This window comes from Medicago truncatula, chromosome 7 (genome assembly GCF_003473485.1).
Source record: "Medicago truncatula cultivar Jemalong A17 chromosome 7, MtrunA17r5.0-ANR, whole genome shotgun sequence".
Lineage (NCBI taxonomy): Eukaryota > Viridiplantae > Streptophyta > Magnoliopsida > Fabales > Fabaceae > Medicago > Medicago truncatula.
Window position 1 is genome coordinate 52,934,378 of NC_053048.1, and position 25,093 is coordinate 52,959,470.

At 33.1% G+C, this 25,093-nt stretch overlaps 1 protein-coding gene and 1 non-coding gene across 2 annotated transcripts; one reads left to right on the plus strand and one right to left on the minus strand.

The window, feature by feature from the left end:
- Window positions 1-18,390: 18,390 nt before the first annotated feature.
- On the plus strand, window positions 18,391-21,714 carry LOC25499631 (WAT1-related protein At1g09380). The gene is made up of 7 exons (XM_013594981.3): window positions 18,391-18,797; window positions 19,891-19,953; window positions 20,118-20,234; window positions 20,337-20,598; window positions 20,678-20,836; window positions 20,964-21,115; window positions 21,209-21,714. The coding sequence occupies exons 1-7, from the start codon at window positions 18,619-18,621 to the stop codon at window positions 21,423-21,425; spliced, it is 1,149 nt and encodes a 382-aa protein (XP_013450435.1). The 5' UTR covers window positions 18,391-18,618; the 3' UTR covers window positions 21,426-21,714.
- Window positions 21,715-24,110: 2,396 nt separating this feature from the next.
- TRNAI-AAU (transfer RNA isoleucine (anticodon AAU)) lies at window positions 24,111-24,184 on the minus strand. Its single transcript has one exon. It is a non-coding gene; the product is annotated as a tRNA-Ile (tRNA).
- Between the last annotated feature and the right edge of the window lie 909 nt (window positions 24,185-25,093).

The window sequence follows — 25,093 nt, forward strand, 5'->3', positions numbered from 1 at the left end:
CCATAACCGAACCATCTTGAATCGAACATAACCAAACCACTTGAATCAACATGTAAGCCATTAAATAGCTTATTTTAAAAAGCTTTTTTTTATGCAAAACATCTTATTTTAAAAAAACAGCTTATTTAAAAAACAACTTATTTTATGCAAAATAATTTATTTAAAAAAAAAAACTTATTCAAAACAACTTATTTTATGCAAAACACCTTATTTTAAAAAACAACTTATTCAAAATAGCTTATTTTATGAAAACAACTTATTTTAAAAAAACAGTTAATTTTATGCAAAATAGCTTATTTGAAAAACAACTTATTTTAAAAAAACAACTTATTTTATGAAAAACAGCTTATTCAAAACAACTTATTTTCAAAAATCAACTGATTCAAAACATGTTTTGAATAAAATAAGTTGTTTTGAATAAGCTGTTTTAAAATAAGTTGTTTCATAAAATAAACTGTTTGAATAAGCTATTTTTTAAAATAAGGTGTTTTGCATTAAATAAGCTATTTTAAATAAGCTATTTTTTAAAATAAGTTGTTTTTTCATAAAATAAGCTGTTTTGAATAAGTTGTTTTGCATAAAATAAGTTGTTTTGATTAAGTTGTTTTTAAAAAGAGATCGTAACAAGCTATTTTTAATAAAATAAGCTTTTTTGAATAAGTTGTTTTTCATAAAATCAGTTGTTTTTTAAAATAAGGTGTTTTGCATAAAATAAGCTATTTTGAATAAGTTGTTTTTCAGAAAATAAGTTGTTTATCAAATAAGCTGTTTTGAATAAGCTGTTTTTTTTTATTAAAATAAGGTATTTTCATAAAATAAGCTGTTTTGAATAAGCTATTTTTTAAAATAAGGTGTTTTGCATAAAATAAGCGGTTTTGAGTAAGCTATTTTTAAAAAGAGATCGTAGTAAATTGTTTCAAATCCGAAACAAACTAACCGCGAAAGTAAATATTAATACATATTTTTTTACCGTGTTTAATCTTATATATTACATTAATTTAATCTATATTATTATTACTTCATATCTTTCAAAAAATAATCGATAATAATTTTCATACTATAATTTTTATTTCTTAATATATTTTGCATTAAACTTATTATTTTACTGTGTTTGTGTGATAATAATATTAATAAAAAATTTATTTTCTTAAAAAAAAGTAAATAAAAAAATATTTTGCCTTTTGGATAAAAAAAGGATAAAAAAAACACAATTAAATTCACAAAAGGATAAAAAAAATACATTTCGGTTCAAAATATTGGTTTTGGTTCGGTTCGGTTCATAGGTAAGAAAACGGTTAACCTAACCATAACTTTGGTTCAGTTCGGTTAGCTCCATACCTGAAACGGTTCGATTCAGTTTTCCCGAACCATTTCAAAATTTCGGTTCGGTTTTTTAGGTTAACCGAACCATGCCCACCCCTAAGTGTGATATTCCAAAATGAAAAATAAACCATTACATCAAAATTTTAAATATGTTTAATTCTCTAAAAAATAAAATACGTTTAGAAACATTTTGTAAAAAAAAATTAATATGTTTTTTTTCTTTCTAATATATCATTTCTAATATATCTTTTACCATTCTCCAAAGTTTTATAATATGCAATTTTTAACATCAAGTGTGCAGTTGAAGCATAGGATTTAAAAAAAAATCCTAAAAAAAAATACACAATTCTTTATATCTGATGATATAGAAACAAATCACTCAAAAAATCCATAATTTATTGTGCCACAGTAGGAACACGCCCTAATTAAAGCTTACATATCATTATATCAAGAATAACATTTGCAGAAGTTTGACAAGTTAGAGTCTCTCACTACTGCTTAAAAATATTAGAGAGTACTTTAGCAACCAACACCCACTTATTTTTTTACCAAAAAACCAGTTCACTATTTTAAGTCGTCTGAAATTAAATGATAGTTTTGTAAATTTTACTTCTGTTTTAAAGGAAAACACAATATTAAATTCCGTTAGGTGTCAACTATTATTTCCGTAATTGTTTTTCTTTTCTTTTTATAAAAAAAAAAAAAAAAACATAACCTTAAATTGAATTGTTCTGTTCCAACGAGTTCACTTGTTCTTTACATTAATTGAACTATTTTTTGTCGAATAAAAACATAACCTTAAACTTTAATTGCTATTTTATGTCGAAAAAAAAAACACGTTGTTAAGGCTGTCTCAAAAAAAACGTTGTTACAGCCTTATAGCTTACCGAGTGTTTTAAATTTACTATTGTTTTCCTGAAACTTATAAAACTATCTTTCTATTCAAAATTGATTTGAATAGTGACAACGGGTTTTTTGGGTAAAAAATAAATGGATGTAGGTTGCTAATCTAGTCCACAATATATTTAGGTGGATGTAAATTGGAAAAAAAAAAAAAAAACACACATATATATATATATATATATATATGATAGGATCCGTTGATACCAGGTGTCAAATTTTATATTGACACCAAATCATATCCCTTGATTTCATTTGATCCAATAGCTCCTATTAATTCACTTAACCTTGTACCTATGCGTGATGCACTGAACCACACCGTCGTCTTCATTCTCACGTTATACGTACGCCGTCTGTTATTTGCAGTTTTCGTTCATCTCTTCTCCCCTTGCACACCTTCACAAATGCTTCATCTATATTATGTGTTGCTCCTATCGAAATTAAAACCCACTATTCAATTAGTGGTGGATATGAGTTAAAACCCTCTACGCTAATTCTTCAAATGGATCCTCTAAGATAAATTCCTCAAATTTTTTGATTAGATTTATGAAATCAATAACAATTGGATGACGTTAGGAAACCGATGGACATTATTTATTGATTTGCTTCAATTTGTGTCCGTAGTTAAAAAACCTACTTTCTTACGATTACGAGGTTCATTCGAATACGAAATCCAATCTTAGAAATACAGTATCCCACTCTTTTTTGCTACTCAAGGTTTCGATACATTTCGAAATAGAGAAATTTCTAGTGGAGCAGGTGCTATACGAGAACAATTAATTGATTTGGATTTAAGAATTATTATGGATTTTTCGTTGGTAGAATGGAAAGAATTAGGAGAAGATGTGAGAAAAAGAAATTGCATATGAGAATGCATAATAAAAAATAAAAAATTGTTGGTTTGGTAAAATGAAAAACTATGTAAATTAAAATGAAAACCAAGAGTTGTTTCCTTTGTTTGGGTATGGACAAGGAAGTAGCCAAGATACAAGAGACAACATTTTTCCATTGTTGTTCCTGTTGGAACAAAATGTGTTTCACAAAGAACCTTATTAAGTTTTGATGATAACAAGGTATTAAAAATTGTCAATTGGTTTTTACTAATAATTGTTCAAGTGTACAGGACCAAAGGCTACTCAAGTTATTTCAATAGGTCTTGGAAGAACAATGGAAAGAAAAAGAAATTCTGAGCATCTGAAGAAAACTGCTCCTGAAGCTCAACTGCTCCTGAAGCTAAACTGCTCCTGAAGAGATGACGTCATCAGAAGCAGAAAGTCATCAGAAGCAAAAGTTTTCATCAGAAGCAATATTTTCATCAGAAGCAATATTTTCACCAGAAGCTACATTTGATTCTTTAATCAAACTGAAGATTCAAAGTTGCTGATTCTCAATTCAGTCTTATCAAAGAAGAACGAAGAACTGAAAGGGAGGTATCAACGGATATATGGAAAGCACTGAGCACTTGTCTCTCATTAATAGAGTTGACAAAGTACAAGTGTACAACCACTACCTCCACTACTCTGTTTTCTGTCTACGCTACAAGACAAAACAACAGCCATGCCTGCAGAAGTTGTACAACTCAAGATGGGAATGAATTTGAAGTTTATTCTTCAAAGGACTACACCCAAATCAGGCAAAAGATCACTGGTGGATAATCAAAGGATTTCAAACGACTCTTTAGACGTGCTGATTATCTCAACGTCTCTTTCACGCCTCTATATAAAGGAGTGAAGACTTGAAGATAAAATAGGAATATACGCAAGTTCAAAAGCGCCAAAACTCTGTCAATTTGATTCTAAAAAGCACACTGAATTTCTGCACTGATTTGATACATCTTAGAAATTCAAAGTCTAGAGTCTTTTCTGTATTGTATTGTGAACACCACTGATTGTATATCAAGTGTTCAATTCAAACTCAATTCTCTGTATTTTTGTTTGATTAGAAGTCTCTTGCCTGCGTGTTTGAGCATTAGAAGTCTCTTGCTTAGTGCTTGAGCATTGGAAGACTCTTGCGTGTGTGCTTGAGCATAGTTTTGTGAAGTCTCATACTTAGAAAGTATTGAGCAGTTGTAATCTTGTGATTATAGTGAAATCTCCTTGGAAGTGCAAGGGGGACTGGACTACTTCCGTGTTGTGGAAGGAACCAGGATAACTGCTTGTGTCTTTGTCTTTCTTTTCTCTGCTCTGTTCTTTCCGCTGCATATCTGATTCTGATCATTTCATCAGAAGCACTCTCACTCTGCTTCTGAAGTTTTATCAGAAGAAGAATTTTTTAGACAGAAAAAGAAAACACAATTCAACCCCCCCCTTCTTGTGTTTTTCTCACCTTCAATTGGTATCAGAGCCTGGTTTGTTATCACAGCACTTAACCGTGTTACAGTTCAAGATCTATTAGAAAAACATGTCTGGAGATGAGGAATCAACTACTACAAAATACACAAGTGTCAAGCATGACTATGATACTGCTGACAAGAAAACAGACTCTGGAAAAGCTCCAAAGTTTAATGGAGATCCAGAAGAGTTTTCATGGTGGAAAACTAATATGTACAGCTTTATCATGGGATTGGATGAAGAGCTATGGGATATACTGGAAGATGGAGTTGATGATCTGGATTTGGATGAAGAAGGAGCTGCCATAGACAGAAGAATACATACTCCTGCTCAGAAGAAGCTTTATAAGAAACACCACAAGATAAGAGGAATCATTGTGGCTTCTATACCTCGCACCGAATACATGAAAATGAGTGACAAATCTACTGCGAAGGCCATGTTTGCTTCTCTATGTGCAAACTTTGAAGGCAGCAAGAAAGTAAAAGAGGCTAAAGCTTTGATGTTAGTTCATCAGTATGAACTTTTCAGAATGAAGGATGATGAGAGTATAGAAGAAATGTACTCAAGATTTCAAACTTTAGTTTCTGGATTGCAGATACTGAAGAAAAGCTATGTTGCTTCTGATCATGTTAGTAAGATTTTGAGAAGCTTACCTTCAAGATGGAGACCCAAAGTAACTGCTATTGAGGAAGCTAAGGATCTAAATACTTTAAGTGTTGAAGATCTTGTTAGCTCACTCAAAGTGCATGAAATGAGTTTAAATGAGCATGAAACCTCTAAGAAGAGTAAATCCATTGCTTTACCATCTAAAGGAAAGACCTCAAAGTCTTCCAAAGCCTACAAAGCCAGTGAATCTGAAGAAGAATCACCTGATGGAGATTCTGATGAAGATCAATCTGTAAAGATGGCTATGCTGTCCAACAAGCTTGAGTATCTGGCAAGGAAGCAGAAGAAATTTTTGAGCAAGAGAGGTAGCTACAAGAACTTCAAGAAAGAAGATCAGAAGGGATGCTTCAATTGTAAGAAGCCTGGTCATTTCATTGCTGATTGCCCTGATCTTCAAAAGGAGAAGTTTAAAGGCAAATCCAAGAAATCAAGCTTCAACTCCAGTAAATTCAGAAAGCAAATCAAAAAGAGCTTGATGGCAACCTGGGAAGATTTGGATAGTGAATCTGGTTCTGATAAAGAAGAAGCTGATGATGATGCTAAGGCAGCCGTTGGGTTAGTGGCAACAGTATCATCAGAAGCAGTATCAGAAGCTGAATCAGATTCAGAAGATGAAAATGAGGTATATTCCAAAATCCCTAGACAAGAACTTGTTGATTCTCTAAAAGAACTTTTATCACTGTTTGAACACAGAACCAATGAGTTGACAGATTTAAAAGAAAAATATGTTGATTTGATGAAACAACAAAAATCAACTCTATTGGAACTGAAAGCTTCTGAAGAAGAACTCAAAGGGTTTAACCTCATATCAACAACATATGAAGATAGACTCAAGAGTCTTTGTCAGAAGCTACAAGAAAAATGTGATAAAGGTTCAGGCAATAAACATGAGATTGCCTTGGATGATTTTATTATGGCTGGAATAGACAGAAGCAAAGTTGCTTCTATGATCTACAGCACATACAAGAACAAAGGCAAAGGGATTGGATATTCTGAGGAGAAATCCAAAGAATACAGTCTCAAGAGCTACTGTGATTGTATCAAGGATGGATTGAAATCCACCTTTGTGCCTGAAGGTACAAATGCTATAACTGCTGTTCAGTCAAAACCTGAAGCTTCAGGTTCACAGGCTAAGATCACATCAAAGCCAGAGAATCTTAAGATCAAGGTAATGACAAAATCTGATCCTAAGAGTCAAAAGATTAAAATTCTGAAAAGATCAGAACCTGTTCATCAGAATCTGATTAAACCAGAATCTAAAATTCCAAAACAAAAGGATCAGAAGAACAAAGCAGCTACTGCTTCTGAGAAAACAATACCAAAAGGTGTCAAACCTAAAGTATTGAATGATCAGAAGCCACTCAGCATTTACCCTAAGGTACAAGGGAGGAAAAGTAAAACCTCCAAAACTAACCCAAAAGGACCCATGAAGATATGGGTACCTAAATCTGAATTGGCCAAAAATGCAGGTGTGCTTAAGGGCAAGAGAGAAACAAAGGTCATGGTACCTAGACAGCGGATGTTCAAGGCACATGACTGGAGAGAAAGCTTTGTTCCTTACCCTTACAATGAAAGATGGAGGAGAAGTGAAGTTTGGTGGCAACCAAACTGGAAAGATCATTGGTACAGGTACTATTGGTAATTCCTCCATCTCAATTAATAATGTGTGGCTAGTAGATGGTCTGAAGCATAACCTATTGAGCATTAGTCAATTTTGTGACAATGGGTATGATGTAATGTTCAGTAAGACCAACTGCACACTAGTCAACAAGGATGACAAATCCATTACATTCAAGGGAAAGAGAGTTGAGAATGTCTATAAAATAAATTTCTCTGATCTGGCTGATCAGAAGGTAGTTTGCCTTCTGTCAATGAATGATAAAAAATGGGTATGGCATAAAAGGTTGGGACATGCTAATTGGAGATTAATTTCTAAAATTAGCAAGTTACAACTGGTCAAAGGATTGCCTAACATTGATTATCATTCAGATGCACTTTGTGGTGCATGTCAGAAAGGGAAAATTGTGAAAAGTTCTTTCAAATCTAAGGACATTATATCAACCTCCAGACCCTTAGAATTACTCCATATTGATCTTTTTGGTCCAGTTAACACTGCATCTTTATATGGAAGTAAATACGGATTAGTCATTGTTGATGATTACAGCAGATGGACTTGGGTAAAATTCATTAAAAGTAAAGACTATGCATGTGAAGTGTTTAGCAGCTTCTGCACTCAAATACAATCTGAAAAAGAATTGAAAATTTTGAAAGTCAGAAGTGATCATGGTGGAGAATTTGAAAATGAGCCATTTGAACTTTTTTGTGAAAAACATGGGATTCTCCATGAGTTTTCTTCTCCTAGAACTCCACAACAAAATGGGGTTGTAGAAAGAAAGAACAGAACCTTACAAGAAATGGCCAGAACCATGATCCATGAAAACAATTTAGCTAAACATTTTTGGGCAGAAGCAGTCAATACTTCATGTTATATTCAAAATAGGATCTATATCAGACCTATGTTGGAGAAAACAGCATATGAACTCTTTAAAGGAAGAAGACCCAATATCTCTTACTTTCATCAGTTTGGATGTACTTGTTACATCTTAAACACTAAAGACTATCTGAAGAAATTTGATGCCAAGGCTCAAAGAGGAATCTTTTTAGGTTACTCTGAAAGGTCAAAGGCATACAGAGTGTATAATTCAGAAACACAATGTGTTGAAGAATCTATGCATGTAAAATTTGATGATAGAGAGCCTGGAAGTAAAACTTCAGAGCAAAGTGAAAGTAATGCAGGTACAACTGATTCTGAAGATGCATCAGAATCTGATCAACCTTCTGATTCTGAAAAGTATACAGAAGTTGAATCTTGTCCAGAAGCTGAAATCACTCCAGAAGCTGAGTCTAATTCAGAAGCAGAACCTAGCCCAATAGCACAGAATGAAATTGCTTCTGAGGACTTTCAAGATAACACTCAGCAGGTTATTCAACCTAAATTCAAGCACAAATCTTCACATCCTGAGGAGTTAATCATTGGAAGCAAAGATAGTCCTAGAAGAACAAGATCACATTTTAGACAAGAAGAATCATTGATAGGACTGCTTTCAATAATTGAGCCTAAAACTGTTGAAGAAGCTCTCTCAGATGATGGATGGATATTAGCTATGCAAGAAGAGCTAAATCAATTCCAAAGGAATGACGTGTGGGATCTGGTACCCAAACCTTTTCAGAAGAACATTATTGGAACAAAATGGGTATTCAGAAACAAGCTGAATGAACAAGGAGAAGTAACCAGAAACAAAGCCAGACTTGTTGCTCAAGGCTACAGTCAACAAGAAGGCATTGATTACACTGAAACATTTGCTCCAGTTGCAAGATTGGAAGCAATCAGGTTACTTCTATCCTACGCAATTAATCATGGCATAATATTATATCAAATGGATGTCAAAAGTGCTTTTCTTAATGGAGTCATTGAAGAAGAAGTGTATGTTAAACAACCTCCTGGGTTTGAGGATCTTAAGCATCCTGACCATGTTTATAAACTTAAGAAATCACTATATGGCTTGAAACAAGCTCCCAGAGCTTGGTATGATAGACTAAGTAATTTCTTAATTAAAAATGATTTTGAAAGAGGACAAGTTGACACAACACTCTTCAGAAAGACTCTTAAGAAAGATATTTTGATTGTGCAAATATATGTTGATGATATAATATTTGGTTCTACTAATGCATCTCTTTGCAAAGAATTTTCTAAGTTAATGCAGGATGAATTTGAAATGAGTATGATGGGAGAATTGAAATTCTTTCTGGGAATTCAAATCAACCAAAGTAAAGAAGGAGTATATGTTCATCAAACAAAATATACAAAGGAGCTTCTGAAGAAGTTCAAGCTAGAAGACTGTAAAATGATGAACACTCCAATGCATCCAACCTGCACCTTAAGCAAAGAAGATACTGGAACAGTAGTAGACCAGAAGCTTTACAGAGGTATGATTGGTTCTCTGTTATACCTCACTGCATCTAGACCTGATATTTTATTCAGTGTATGCTTGTGTGCAAGATTTCAATCAGATCCTAGAGAATCTCATTTAACTGCAGTTAAGAGAATCTTCAGGTATCTGAAAGGAACAACTAATCTTGGACTCCTGTATAGGAAATCCCTAGATTATAAGTTGATTGGATTCTGTGATGCTGATTATGCTGGTGATAGGATTGAAAGAAAATCAACCAGTGGAAATTGTCAATTCCTGGGAGAGAATCTGATATCCTGGGCAAGCAAAAGACAAGCAACTATTGCTATGTCTACAGCAGAAGCAGAGTACATTTCAGCTGCAAGTTGTTGCACACAACTGCTTTGGATGAAACATCAGTTGGAAGACTATCAGATAAATGCTAACAGTATTCCCATTTATTGTGATAATACTGCTGCTATTTGTTTGTCAAAGAATCCAATTCTACATTCAAGAGCCAAGCATATTGAAATCAAACACCATTTTATCAGAGACTATGTTCAAAAAGGAATTTTAGATATACAATTCATTGATACTGAACATCAATGGGCTGACATATTTACAAAACCTTTGTCTGTTGAAAGATTTGACTTTATTAAGAAAAATTTGAACATGCATTTTGTGTCTGATTAAAAAAAAAAAAAAAAAAAAAATTTGCTTGCCTCTGAATAAGAAGTTTGGTTCTGAAGTTTATTCAGAAGCATTTTGGTTCATCAGAAGCTCTTAATTGAGGTTCTGAGGAAAATGTGCTTCTGAAGATGACGTCAGCACTAAAACTTCAGAAGTGTTATTCTTTGCTTCTGAATAGCTTGGTTAGTGGGAACGGTGGAAGTTACTTTATGTAACAGCTGTCTCATTACCCAAAAGGTAGTTTTCTGAAGAGTCTCTGACGTGGTTTATTTGTATTGGAGTATAACAAAAAGGGCAATGATGTTTTTATTCGCTTTTTGACGTACTTACACGCGCCCCCAATTTGTCATTAATGCTGTGTTTGTTTGTCCCCTCTGAATTACAAACGTTTTAATAAAAACACTAAGTCATTTCACACACTTCTCACTTCACAACAAACACTTTCTATTTTTCTTCTCAACCCTCTGCGAACGTAAGCGCATTCTCTCATCCTCTCAAAAACTCTTTAGAACCCTAAAACCACTTCATATCAATGGCTTCTTCAAGTTCTGCAACTGGTTCATCATCAAACAAACAACAAGGAGAAGCTCCTGCATATGAGATAAAGGGAAGAACCATGTCAATCGAAGAATGGGAATTAATTATTCAAGCGGAAAATCCAGTGGATTTCGCTTCTCTAACTCACCATGGATGCGACTTGGTAAAATTTTACAAGAAGCAAAAATTGATGGGTTATTTCAGTCTTCTCAATGGTCCCATTTATGAAGTGCTGGTAAGACAATTCTGGGTTAGAGCTTCAGTGTATGACAAAGTTGCTGCTAAACAGGAAGAAGCTCAGATGATTCTGGTTAATCCTACTTTGGAAGGAAAAACCAGAGAAGAGATGGGTCTAAGCGCCTTCAAGGGGACTGAGATTAGATCATCTGTCATGGGCATTCCTGTAACAATCAATGAGCAAGTGATTGCTCAAGCCATGAGAAGGGATGCTTCTGGGACTTATGATGGAGAAGAGATTCCTAACCCCAGAACAAGCCCATGGAAGGAGATAGTAAACTACACTATCTACGGATCAAAGGATGCTAAGTCTTACAGCACCTTAAGCATGGAAAAGAAAATGCTGCTGAAGATCCAGAATGAAAACATTTTTCCCAAAGGTGGAGGAAATGATCAACCCTCTCTTGGTCATAAGGTCTTTCTGCATCACACCATCACTCAAGAAACAACAATGAATGTTCCCAAGTACATGTTTAAGTACATGATCAAGGAACTCAAGAAGAGCCAGATGGAGAACAGAAAGTTCGTTCCTTATGGAAGGCTGCTCTCCATAATTTTCCAGGAAGGAGGAATCTTAAGTGTCCTAAAGGATGTGGGCATTTATGACAATCAGAAGCTGGGAGCAGTCACAGGAAAGATAATAAATGGGGCAACCTTGGTCAAAATGAAGCTGGTCTCAACTTGCCAGAAACTAGATTCAGATATGCATGAATCTGATGTCATATCTGATCTAGTCTCTAATGAGATACACATATGCAAGAAGGATCCTCTGGATGTTCAAAGGGCATACATTTTGGACTTCTACACAACCTACAACAAGAAAATCAGCTTGAAGGATGTTCCTGATGAAATGTATGGTGGTGCTCTGCCTGTGGCCAAAAGCAGAAAGTCCAAGAAGAAGCAGATCACCAAGGAAGAGTATCTAGCTGATGATGCTACTGAGAAGGGTGCTCAGAAGCATCAGAAAGCTATGAAAGAAAAATCTGCTATGTCCACCATTCAGGAAGAAGTGGAGGATTTGGATGATGTCCCTCTTATCAAGAAAAGGACAAGGAGCACTCAAGAAACAGCAGAACAGCCTGCTTCTGAACAAGCTGCTTCTGAAAAGCCTCCAAGTCCCAAAAGGAAAAGAGAAGCTGCTCTTCAGACCATCAAAAGGAAGAGGTCTAATTTTACAAGAAATCTGAAGACAGCTGAAGGAAGAAGGGAACAAATGATGGAAGAACTGGAAGAGAACTGGGATGAAGACTCAAGCCCTAAGAAAGCAAAAAGGACTGCAACTTCTGAGCCCATAGTCATGCCCAGCTTCGAAATGACTGAAGAAATGAAGCAGTATACTAGGGAGGTTGCTGCATCCAAGATAGCCGAGAAGAAAAGGATGAAGATGTTGTATGAAGAAGAAAGGGATGAACGTCTCAAGGCTGCAGGGTATGTGCCTACTCCTGACATTGCTGCTTTATCATCAGAGTTAGAAACTGTTAAGTATGGAGCAACTCTGCTTTCTCAAGCCTTGAAGAATAAGCAAGCTTCAGGAGCAACTTCATCAGAACAAGCTTCAGAAGCTCCAGAAGCAGTTCATCCAGAAGCTCAGTCTTCAGGTAATCCATCTAATGCTCCAACTAATACTCAGATTCCATCTCTACCCTCTTCACCCTCTTCATCATCAACAGAATCAGATGACCAACCCCTTAGCCAACACATAGACAAGCTTCTAAAAACCAAACCTACCAAACTAACAGATTTAGGAACACTTGACTGGGAGCAAACTCAAATAGAATTTTCTAAGAATAGAATTAAACTTTGTGAGAAATTCAATTTGCCTCCTACTCATCCTCTCTATCCAGATAATCCTGAACCTGTTAGTGTACAACAACCTCAACCAAACCCAGAACCTACAACAAACTCACCACATAACTCAACCACACAAAAAGCCTCTGAAGTAGCTTCAGATGCAACTACTTCAGAAACCCCCCAACACCAAGAATCCTCAACCCTTCACAACTTAGAAAAACATCTAGGTGGTGAAATGCAACCAACACCCACTAAAGCCTCTAAGACAGTTCCTGAAAAGACTGTTTTGGAAACCCAAACAGAAACCCAAACCATCCCTGAGCAAACTGTTCAGGAGCAAACTGCCTCTGAACAAGTTGCTTCTGACCAAACAGCTCCTGACCATCAAACAATACCCTCTGACCATCAAACAACAGACCAACAACAACCAAACTCACCCACAATAATAGACTTAACCTCTGACCAACCAACCACATCAAATACAACTCAAACTGAACCTTCACCCATCCCTGACCATATCCTAGAGTCTGAGTATATAGAGGAACAGCTGATCAGACTTAGTGATGAGATTCAGGCACTGATTCTTCGCAGAACAGTTCCTGCACCTCCTATTCACTATTATGATCAGTGGATGGATCTTCAGAAGAGCTTTGATGAGTTGCTGGATCAACTCAGAACCAAATGTGTGTCATCTCACTCTGCAATGCTGAAGAAGCTTTTGGATGATATGCATGAAGCAACTAAGGACAAAGAGCTGAATTATGTACCTCTTCTGGACATCACTCCTTTCTATCCTGAAGAAGAGTATATCACAAGAGCTGCAAGAATTCATGCTGGGCATGTAAGAAGAATGAGGGAAAAGGATGAGCTACTTAAGAAGAAAGATGAACAGATCAAGTATCTCTTAGAACAGCTGTATAAGCAAGCCCAACCTTAGTTGCACACCCAACTCTAGCTTGTTTTTACTTTTGTTCTGTGTAGTCTTATCTTTGTACCTTAACCTTCATTTATAAATATTATGTTCTATTTTTTTTAACTCTAATGATATTTATTGATTTTAATGTCATATGCTCTGATACTTCTTGCTCTGATACTTATTATGTTTTTATTTTGTTTTGCTCTGATACTCTTTCTTTTGTTTCTATTCTTTTTGTTGATGACAAAAGGGGGAGTAAATGTATAGTATTTTTAAGGCACTGAGCCCTACTATAACAACTTCTACATTTCTTTTAAATACTTCTGATTTGATTTTATAAGTATTTTATTGAAATTTAATTAATAAGAATAGAACTTAGGGGGAGCTTACAAACCTCACCTTAAAGATCTATTAGACTCAGGGGGAGCTTACAAACCTCTGTCCCAGTAGTCAACTTATTAATTAGATCAACAACAATTGAACATTTTAAATACTATTGTTTGTCATCATCAAAAAGGGGGAGATTGTTGGAACAAAATGTGTTTCACAAAGAACCTTATTAAGTTTTGATGATAACAAGGTATTAAAAATTGTCAATTGGTTATTACTAATAATTGTTCAAGTGTACAGGACCAAAGGCTACTCAAGTTATTTCAATAGGTCTTGGAAGAACAATGGAAAGAAAAAGAAATTCTGAGCATCTGAAGAAAACTGCTCCTGAAGCTCAACTGCTCCTGAAGCTAAACTGCTCCTGAAGAGATGACGTCATCAGAAGCAGAAAGTCATCAGAAGCAAAAGTTTTCATCAGAAGCAATATTTTCATCAGAAGCAATATTTTCACCAGAAGCTACATTTGATTCTTTAATCAAACTGAAGATTCAAAGTTGCTGATTCTCAATTCAGTCTTATCAAAGAAGAACGAAGAACTGAAAGGGAGGTATCAACGGATATATGGAAAGCACTGAGCACTTGTCTCTCATTAATAGAGTTGACAAAGTACAAGTGTACAACCACTACCTCCACTACTCTGTTTTCTGTCTACGCTACAAGACAAAACAACAGCCATGCCTGCAGAAGTTGTACAACTCAAGATGGGAATGAATTTGAAGTTTATTCTTCAAAGGACTACACCCAAATCAGGCAAAGGATCACTGGTGGATAATCAAAGGATTTCAAACGACTCTTTAGACGTGCTGATTATCTCAACGTCTCTTTCACGCCTCTATATAAAGGAGTGAAGACTTGAAGATAAAATAGGAATATACGCAAGTTCAAAAGCGCCAAAACTCTGTCAATTTGATTCTAAAAAGCACACTGAATTTCTGCACTGATTTGATACATCTTAGAAATTCAAAGTCTAGAGTCTTTTCTGTATTGTATTGTGAACACCACTGATTGTATATCAAGTGTTCAATTCAAACTCAATTCTCTGTATTTTTGTTTGATTAGAAGTCTCTTGCCTGCGTGCTTGAGCATTAGAAGTCTCTTGCTTAGTGCTTGAGCATTGGAAGACTCTTGCGTGTGTGCTTGAGCATAGTTTTGTGAAGTCTCATACTTAGAAAGTATTGAGCAGTTGTAATCTTGTGATTATAGTGAAATCTCCTTGGAAGTGCAAGGGGGACTGGACTACTTCCGTGTTGTGGAAGGAACCAGGATAACTGCTTGTGTCTTTGTCTTTCTTTTCTCTGCTCTGTTCTTTCCGCTGCATATCTGATTCTGATCATTTCATCAGAAGCACTCTCACTCTGCTTCTGAAGTTTTATCAGAAGAAGAATTTTTTAGACAGAAAAAGAAAACACAATTCAACCCCCCCCCTTCTTGTGTTTTTCTCACCTTCAGTTCCTGTATACTTTGTTCAGCAAGATTGAAAAGGAACAAAAAGAAAATAAGAGTGCGCGTTACAGTGAAAAAGGCCTATGTGAGTTGATTTAGTAAATAATTATAAGCTTTTGATTTATAAAAATGGACGATTGAGATTTGGTGTCAACGGATCCGTTGACATATGGTGTTAACGGATCCTAACTCTATATATATACTTTCTATTGATCAATTTAAATAAAGGAGGACTTCGCGCCTTGTATGCACGTTCACTAGTTTGCGTCCATGATTAGTGAATTTTCTTTATGATAGATTAGGGTTGGTCCACTTGATCTGATTTATCACGATGTATCCCGATTAACGTTGTACCTGGGTCAATTCTAATATTTCCCCAGTCTTTGTATTTTTTTATTTAATATAATTTTGCTTTTGACAAAAATAAAAATAAAATAAAGGAGGACAAAAAAAGTTATTTTATTTTTTGTACTTGCCGTTAAAATCGTTTTTTAACTAAGTGATTGAGCTCATGTGGTTAATAAACTCCCTACACTTTAATCTATTTTAAGATAAATAAATATTTTGATAATATCAATTAACTTTGAATCGCCATTTTATGTCAAAAAAACTTCAAGCCAGCACTCAAGAAATCATTTTTTTTTATAACTTCCAATATATATGATAAATAAATTTGAAAATTTTATTATTAATTTTATGATTTTAGAATATAAAATTTAATTTTTAATAGCTTCCAGCTTTAGCAATTTACTCAAAGTTTATTTTATCTTGTATTGCTTTATATATGACAGTGTTTAAAACTAAACGTGTTACTGATTCTTTTTATGGAGCTATGTTAATGATGTGAATCAAAAGTAATTAGAACAGAAAATATGCATTAGAATTTTGGTTATATTAAAATGGAGTAAAATGTATATTAAGAGAGAGATGTGTTTTTTTTTTTGGATACAAAATCTAATTCAACCTTTTCATATGGAAGGAGAGTGTAAGAGAAGAGTGAGCACAAATTGTGTAGGGTAATGTAAATTTATACCATCTCACAAAGAAGAGGAGTGTCCTATAACTTTTTTTATTTTACTATTTTACTTCCCTCCTCACATGCATATAAATACTATATATGACATATATCTCCATATAGCTAGCTACTTGGCTGTATAAGTGTAGTATTACTTGTTGTTACTTGTTACCAAATGAAACCGGCTTAATTCCATCATAAGCATAAGGGTTCGTAGCATTACGTGTAGATTAAGGCCCAGGATTAATTCCGTGATAAATGAAAATATGCCAGAGAGTATCTTCAATAAGCAGCATTGTTATGCATGTGTGCATGATTTGTAATAAAGAATATTTGTTCTTTTTTTTTTTTTGTGTGTGAAACGGGTTTGTTCTACACACAATTAAATACTACATTTTCTTCTCTTAATTTCATTTCACCACGTATATACGTGACAAATGTGATGTGACAAAAAGATATACATATAGACGAAGACTAATTATTATAGGTATACATATAGAGAAGTTTGAAATGTAGACGGAAAAATCATTTTGAAGCAATGCCTTTATGAGTATATAAGTGTAGCTCAATTAAAACGTTTACTCAAAATTAGAAGAAAACATCTCGTGAGGGGAAGTCATGAAGGTGAAGGTGAGATGAGACAAACCCTATGTTTTTTTTCATACATAGAATAGAAGGTACCGGAAGAGTCTCAACTCTTTTTAACAGAAGAGTCTTAACTCTTAACTGCACCCACCCTATGATAATTTACCACTAGCTTTTTCTTCACTGGCTCTACATTCCATTTCCCAATATAAAATTAAATGCCGTAATTAATTTGCATTGAACCTTGAAACAATACTAGCATCTTTGAAAAGCTGAAAATGAAACTTCTCTTATAAATTTGAAAGTTAGCTTAATTCATGGAAGAGAAGCATTAAGCAGCATGCAATGTTGCAAACAGTTGTTAACATGGAATAAGCTAGCCCTTGATAGGGTGGGAAATGCAAGCCATGAATACCATGAATGAATAATGTGATGGGATGGGACCCTTTTATTTATTGTGTTTGTTATGACTTGAATTTCGCATAGATTGCCAGCTATAGATCCTGCTTTCATTTCTGCACCGTTTCCACTCATTGGTTTTCATTCTTTTTAAATCAATTTTAGCAATTACTCCATCCTTCCCCACAATGAGTGAATGAGGAGGGACACGGTTTTTTTTTCCTTCTTCATCACACATGTAGATTCCATTCACACAAAAATTATAGTACAAGTACATGTAAAAAAAGAAGAGAGATTATTGATATTTTAACACAAATTAGAAAAAGAGAGAATAATAGTACTTATACTTCTACTAATTTAACTTAACCAAATTGAAGTCATTAATATTATCGCTAATGCAAAGTGAGAATGTAATTAATACTCCCTCCGTTTTAAAATGAGTGTCGCTTTAGCCACTTGCACACAGATTAAGGAATTGAATAAAATAGTCAAATATCATAGCAATTTTATCAAATTATCTTAATCAACTTTTGGTTTGTTTTTCATTAAAAAAAAATAATACTTTAGAAATAGTGTAACATAGTATTAATTGAAGGGTGCAATTGAAAAGAAAAATTATTGCATTGAAAACTGAAAGTGACATTCATTTTAAAACAATTTTTTTTTTTACTAAAACGACACTTATTTTGAAATAGATAGAGTATTAAATTAAAATTTGAAGGTGTCATTCTATTTCTAGACAATTTAAAAAAAAATATGTCACTCATTATGGAACAAGAGGAGAAAATAAAATAAATAAAAGAGTTTAATTTTTCCAAATTATATTATAAAATCGTAAATCATATATCCAATATTATCATAAATAAAAAAGTGTGAAAAATATTTACTTGATAGTGATGGATAATATTAATGAGAGGATTCAGTCTCATAATGGATGGAGTAAGTTGGTAAGTGTATTTTATTAAAATAAATAAATAAATTAAAAGACTTTACTATAAACTATACTAAATGTCTATTAGCTAGCAAGAATGCATTTGAAATAAAATAATATATAAATGACATGAGAGAAATAAGGATGGATTTGGAAGTATACCTTAGTTAACAAATTAGTAGTTGCTTGAAGACTCTAAATGAAGTGATAGCTTCCAACCTTATACATAAACACAATATGTAGCAAGAAATCGATTGTAACCGTTTCTTTTCCTTAAAAAAATATTAGGAACAACTGTTGCAAACGTTTTTTCGACTCTTTTTCTCACGCACCTTGTATTCTAACAATTCATACCTATCTTCTCTTCTATATATACATCTCTCTTCCACCATTCATATATATGCACTAGTACACATTTTCTCAGCCTTCCTACTTCTTCATTCTGTTTTACACTCTCCAACACAAAGTTCAAAAAAATCTATAGAGTGTGTGAAACAGAAAACTTTAAAGAGATCATGGGAAGTGCTAGTATTATTCCTTTAGTTTTGATGATTGTAATGCAACTTGCATACGCAGGAATGAACATAACATCCAAAATTGCAATTCTTGGTGGAATGAATCCTCTCATCCTAGTTGCATACCGTCAGATCTTTGCGACGGTTTCGATAGCTCCATTTGCGTACTGGCTAGAACGGTAATGTTACATACATACTAATACACTACATGCATGCTAAAAACAATGAACATAATATATATATATATATATAGATTTATATTTTCTCATACATGTTTTGTTTCTTCTTTTCGATTGGTTCTATTTAATTTCATATACATATATAATGCATGCATGCATCAGTGATGTACTTCAATTTTGATCTTTGAGTTCATTGATATTTGGCATCTTGACATTTGAATCTTCTTCTTTGATTATAAAATAAATAAATTCAAATAACGCTACTAGAAAAAGTTAAAATAACATTTTTCCCTCTTAAAAAATTGGTATTCTGACTCTTAACAAATTAGAGATGAATTTCACATTTTTTTTGGTATCTGAATTTCTGCTGCTATTTTAACATTTTGGATTTTTATTGAACAATACAAAAAAGCTTGTTCTATATTCCTCTGTTAAAAATAATTAAGTACATTTTTTGTATATTGAGTTTAATGATTTTCAAGATATTGGAAAATCTCAAGTCAATAGTTAGAGATAGTGCTTAAAAAATGGTTGATAAAATTGGGGTGAAAAAAGGTCATGCATGAGACTCCCTGCTAGCTGAAAATTTGAAATAGGACAAGACCACACCAAGATTTAAGTTAGGGTAAAATAGCTGAAAGTTTAGTTAACCTTAATTAGGAGATTAATCCAAACTTAAAAAATAAAATAAAAACATTTGCACAAACAATCTTAAAACAGAATGCTGATGACATGCATGTTTGACGCGTTATGGGCTATGAGTGTTTTATGTTACGTGCCAGAAACCATCTACCTTTTAAGTGCAATTGAGCTACACGTTTCACATTGTTTCTGAGTATTAATGTGCAAAATGTGTAGAGTTTTAGTTATGCATGATTTGAATAATGTCAATATTTCCATTCACTTTATTTTGTCTTACCTCTAACAGAAAAATGTTCGGTGGAAGTTGTCATGTTGTTAATTAATAGCATGCATACGTTTGTAATTTAATTTTAAGTTTGTACTACTGAATACCAAATATAAACTGCACTATATAATAAGATTCAAATTTTTATGTCACGTTTTATTAAGTCTTCTTTTGTCCCTTCCTCAGGGATATGGTTCCAAGGATGACAAAGCGCATTATGGTTCAGATATTGTTATCTTCCATAACTGGGTAATCTTTTTACATTTCTACCGTTCATGCTCAACTTGCAATTCTTTTTATTTATCAAACATTTGTTAGAAAATATAATTTGTTTGTTAAAGGAAAAATATACATTTGTAGAAGACAAAAACAAAAGATTAAGAACTACTACTAAATGTTGAGTATGAATGCAGAGTAACAGGAAATCAAGTTCTGTACTTTGCGGGGCTAAAATACACAACCGCAACAATTGCATGTGCCCTAACCAATTTGCTTCCAGCTTTTACATTTGTCCTAGCAATCCTCTTCAGGTTGGTATATTAAATATTTAAATTGCACTTGATTGAAGTAATTAAAATAAGAAATTTGATTTTTAATTAATTTGTTTGAATAATTATATATTTGTGTTATAGACAAGAGAATTTGGGAATAAAGAAGAAAAGTGGTATAGCAAAAGTGGTAGGGACAGTTCTATGTGTTGGTGGAGCGATACTTCTATCATTTTACCATGGACAAGTAATTGGTATACCAGAATCAAAAATTCATTGGAGTTATGCTGAGAGAATTGAAGGAGCTGGTGATAACTCCTCTGCTGCCCAATCTAATAATGTGCTTCTAGGCCCTATTCTCTTAATTCTCAGTGCTCTTATTTGGTCACTATGGTTCATCATTCAAGTAAGCATATGCATTATATATATCATATAGTATATTAATATTAATTACTAAGTTATTTTGTTTTGTTTGTTAATTTCAGGCAGATATGAGCAAGAATTTTCCAGTACCTTATACAAGCACAGCCTACATGTGTTTCTTGGCAAGTTTTCAATGTGTGTTCATTGCCTTGTGTTTTGACCATAGAGTCTCATCTTGGTCACTCAGTGATGCTATGAGACTTACCTCTTCTCTTTATGCGGTACATTCATTAAATCTTTTATTGGTTGATCACATAATTTAAATTTGTACTTACTCTATAATATATATATATATATATATATATATATATATATATATATATATGATGGTACTAATTTTGTTTTCAGGGAATAATTTGCACCGGGCTTTCTTATTGTATAATTTCTTGGACCATTGAGAGAAAAGGGCCTCTTTATGTCTCTGTATTTACCCCCTTGCAGCTTATCATCACAGCTTTTATTAGCTGGGCTTTTCTTCGGGAGAAATTATATGTTGGAACGTAAGCAATTTAATTGATTAATTAGTTCATAATTACATATAATTATATTTAGTAGTACTAATTATGGTCTATATTGATTTGGTACTACTATAGTGCATTAGGGTCTCTGCTGATAGTTGGTGGACTATATTCTGTTCTATGGGGAAAGAGCAAAGAGGTTGATAACAACAAAGTGGAGGATGCTACTGATGATGATGATGATGATGATGATGATGATGATGAAGCTATAGTGATGCCATTGCCACCATCAATTAAGAATGATATGGAAATGCAATCCTATATTCCATCATCCAATGGTAACGGCCACTAAGGAAATTGGAGCTGGATGGACAATTGAGAGGATCCAATTGCAGGATCAGTTTATTTAAGTTTTAATTTTTTGTTTGTTTTTCTCTGCGGCAAATTATATATATTATTATTAGTATTAAAATACACACCAAGGTCACATTTGAAATCCAATTTTAGTATTGGCTTCTGTGTGTGTGTGTGTAAGTTGGTGTACTGTCACATTAGAAAGTGATTCATAACCATTTATGTATCAATCAACTATCAACTTCAAATTTTTAAAGCCGTATCAGTTTATTAGCTTATTTACATTACCTTTTGACATCTACCAGAATTTTGTTCACCTAATTAAGTTCATTTTCAATGATGCAAGGAAATTACCACTACATGGTATGAGTTTTAGACTAGTATCTAAATACTAAAAATAGATAAAACTAACGATTTTACATAAATTACATATTAGAATATTAATCAATAACTGTTGTTCAGAATCTGGAGTGCAACTTTTGAACATGAGCTTCTGAAGTGCAGCTTTTGATGTCTTCAAAAGCAGGGTCTAGTAATAAACCTTGGTTAGCGTGTTAACCAAGGTAGTTAGTTAGTTAGAGGAGTTTGTTACAACGTCCAGTTGTATATATACTCACTCATTGTGTAAATAAGTATCAACGATCAATAAAAATTCATTAGTTTTCTCTCTTCAGTTTTTACAACAACTTTATGTTATTTTCATCTTGCTTAGAAACATCTTATTTTTCATAAGCACTTCCGCTGTGCATAGAACATAGGGAATTGTTCTAACAATTGGTATCAGAGGGAAACACGAGTGAAAAGTGAGGGGAATCATCATTGGGAACCACATAGTGAGGTGTGTGTATCGATTTCTATGATTTCCTGAGATTTAGCAAGATGAACACAAACGGTTTTGGATCAAATATCTTGATGGCAAGAACTGGGAACGATGGAGCGCTTTGATGAGATCGTTGTTTGGCGCGCAAGATGTGAGTTATCTTTATTTGAACATTTAGACCGGCACAATATAGGAGGGATGTATAACTCACTTAATTGAGCTAAGGGATTAAATGAATTAATGTTTAGGGTTCGAAATTCAAATAACTTGTAAGAAAATTATCCAATTCCGCAATAACCAAACAGACCAAACGGCACTACACCAAAGAGATGTCTAACCTTCTTAAGTGATTGTTGATGTAAATATCCATTCAAAATGCATCCATACTTTTTAGTTCGTGGGTGGCCTAGTTGGTTGGTGGTCATATGTCATATGTCAATGTTTGTTATTGTTCTTGCGTGGTAGCATATAAACTTATGGTTGCATGTAACAACTATTTTTTGGCAAATTTTATGATACGCTAGCTAGTGTAATCGATAATCATAATCAGATGATCACATATATTTTCATATCAAATGAATAAAAAGGTGACCACTTGTTTAACGGTTTTGGTAATATGTATTTAGTTCAATTTTCTATAAAGTACACCAACTTTCTTTATTTCTTATATTTGAAATTGGAAGGGTATAAATTTTATATTGAAAAAAAAAATTGAAAATTATTTTTAAAAATACACTATTTCTTATACTCATTCTATCCTTTTATAAGAACCTTTATGTCAATGCAAGATGCTTATAAAAAGAGATGGATGGACTACGTATATAGTTTTATATTTGGTTTCTTAACATTTGCTTTATTTGATTATAAATTTAAGCACGTTTTTTATTTACTTTATGTTTTAGTTCTTTAAAAACTGATAGAAAGTGATATATGTTTTTAGAGTCGGCACAAGCATAAGATGGTCTAAATTGATCATTTTAGACCTCTAAATTTTAATATTTGAGGTCAACATTTTTTATTTTTTTTTCTTAATATTTTTGTAAAGGGCGTTGCTATTCATAGCGAGAAGTAATTTCACTAGAGTTAGTGAATAAAAGGTGGTCGTTGGATCTTCTTTACCATATATCAAGGATGGTTGGTTGGAATAAAAGATGACATCATGCTACAATATCAAGGTACATAATACAAAGCTGGTCGTGATAATTTCGTTTGGAATTTTGTCGCGATCTACAACATTTTCCTTTTGTAACTCATGATTTTTATGTAGTTTCTCTAACATAAGAAAAAGTTTACATGAAAGTCAATTTTAGGCGTTAAAATATGTTGGACAAACAACGTATCTTTTTTTTTTTGGTACAATAGTTGCATCACACCGTCAATGATCCGGAACATCCTATTTCAATTGAGCAAGTGAGATAGTTTAAACCTAGTTTTTTTACTGTGGGATATGAGTAGTATTATCCAGGGTTAATGGTTGAGATCATTTGTTACAAGAGATAGTATATTATACTATCCAACATTGTTTACAACTTATTGGTGTTATTATTGTGTTTATTAATACAGATTTTGTTCGTAGCATAACATATGAAAGTTGAGATATATACATGCACTCTACTTTTAAGAATAACTTTTTCAGAAATTATGATTGAGTGAATTTGCTTTAAGAAACAAATTGCTCTAAATGTTGAGATATATACATCCAGAAAACTACATATACATATTTTCCCTGTATATATTTATGTTTTCCGGGATACATTTTCATATATCTAGACATATTTTTTAATTATAAATTATATTTTTAAATTATATAATACTAAATTCCTAAACAAATGATATTTTTGTAAAAAAACAAAAACATATGTATGGCCCATGCAGGTTTCGAACCTGCGACCTTCGCGTTATTAGCACGACGCTCTAACCAACTGAGCTAATGGGCCAATTGTGAACGACAAGTGCGTTGTATTATTTTAAATATAATGGTTTATATTCAACGAAATAATATTTTTCTGGTGGGGGCCAAGAGGAGAGTTGTGTGGATGAGTAACAATGTAACATAGTAGTTTTATTTAAGCCTTATTTACGAGTTTAGAGGGGAAGGAAAAGAAAGGTTTTGATGGGTGCAAAATATGAAGAAAAATAGAGAAATTTTATAATTTTTTTAAAAGAATAGTTTTTTAGAGAATGGTAAATTAATGCATATGATTACTTTATTTTTAATTTTAAAAATATTATAGCAACATAAATTAAATTTGAAGAATTCTTATTAACCCTCCAAAACTCTACTCCAATACAATTTTTTAGTTCCTCCAAATGAGGAGGGTTTTGTATTATGAAGAAAAGTTAACCCCCTAAAGCCCTCATCTCCCATTTTCTTCTATTTCTTCCACTTGTTCATTTCTTTTTTCCCGAGCCTTTCCCACCATTTCCCTCCAAACTTGCAAACAAAGTCTTAATGTTAAGACTTAGCTCTTCAAGATTTTTTTCAAAAGAACTCTTGAGGTGTGTTTGGATGGAAGGTTTAGAAGGGGAAGGGAGGGCAAAGTTTACTTTTTATTTTTATATTACGGACACTATGAAATGTTTTTTACAAAGATAGTATATTAACATAATAAGCGATAATATAATACTTCAATTACATTTAATTTATTTTAGAAAAATATGTTATATAGTCTGTAAAACATGATAAACAAGTATGAAGTGAGCTATTTAGAAAAACATGATAAACTGGTATGCTTGTCTATCTTACAATGTTCCTTCACTTCCACGTGCTTTTTATATTTGTAAATAATTGTTTATGAAAATAAAAAGTGATGACCATTATGTTGCATCTAAGTATTTTTTATCTT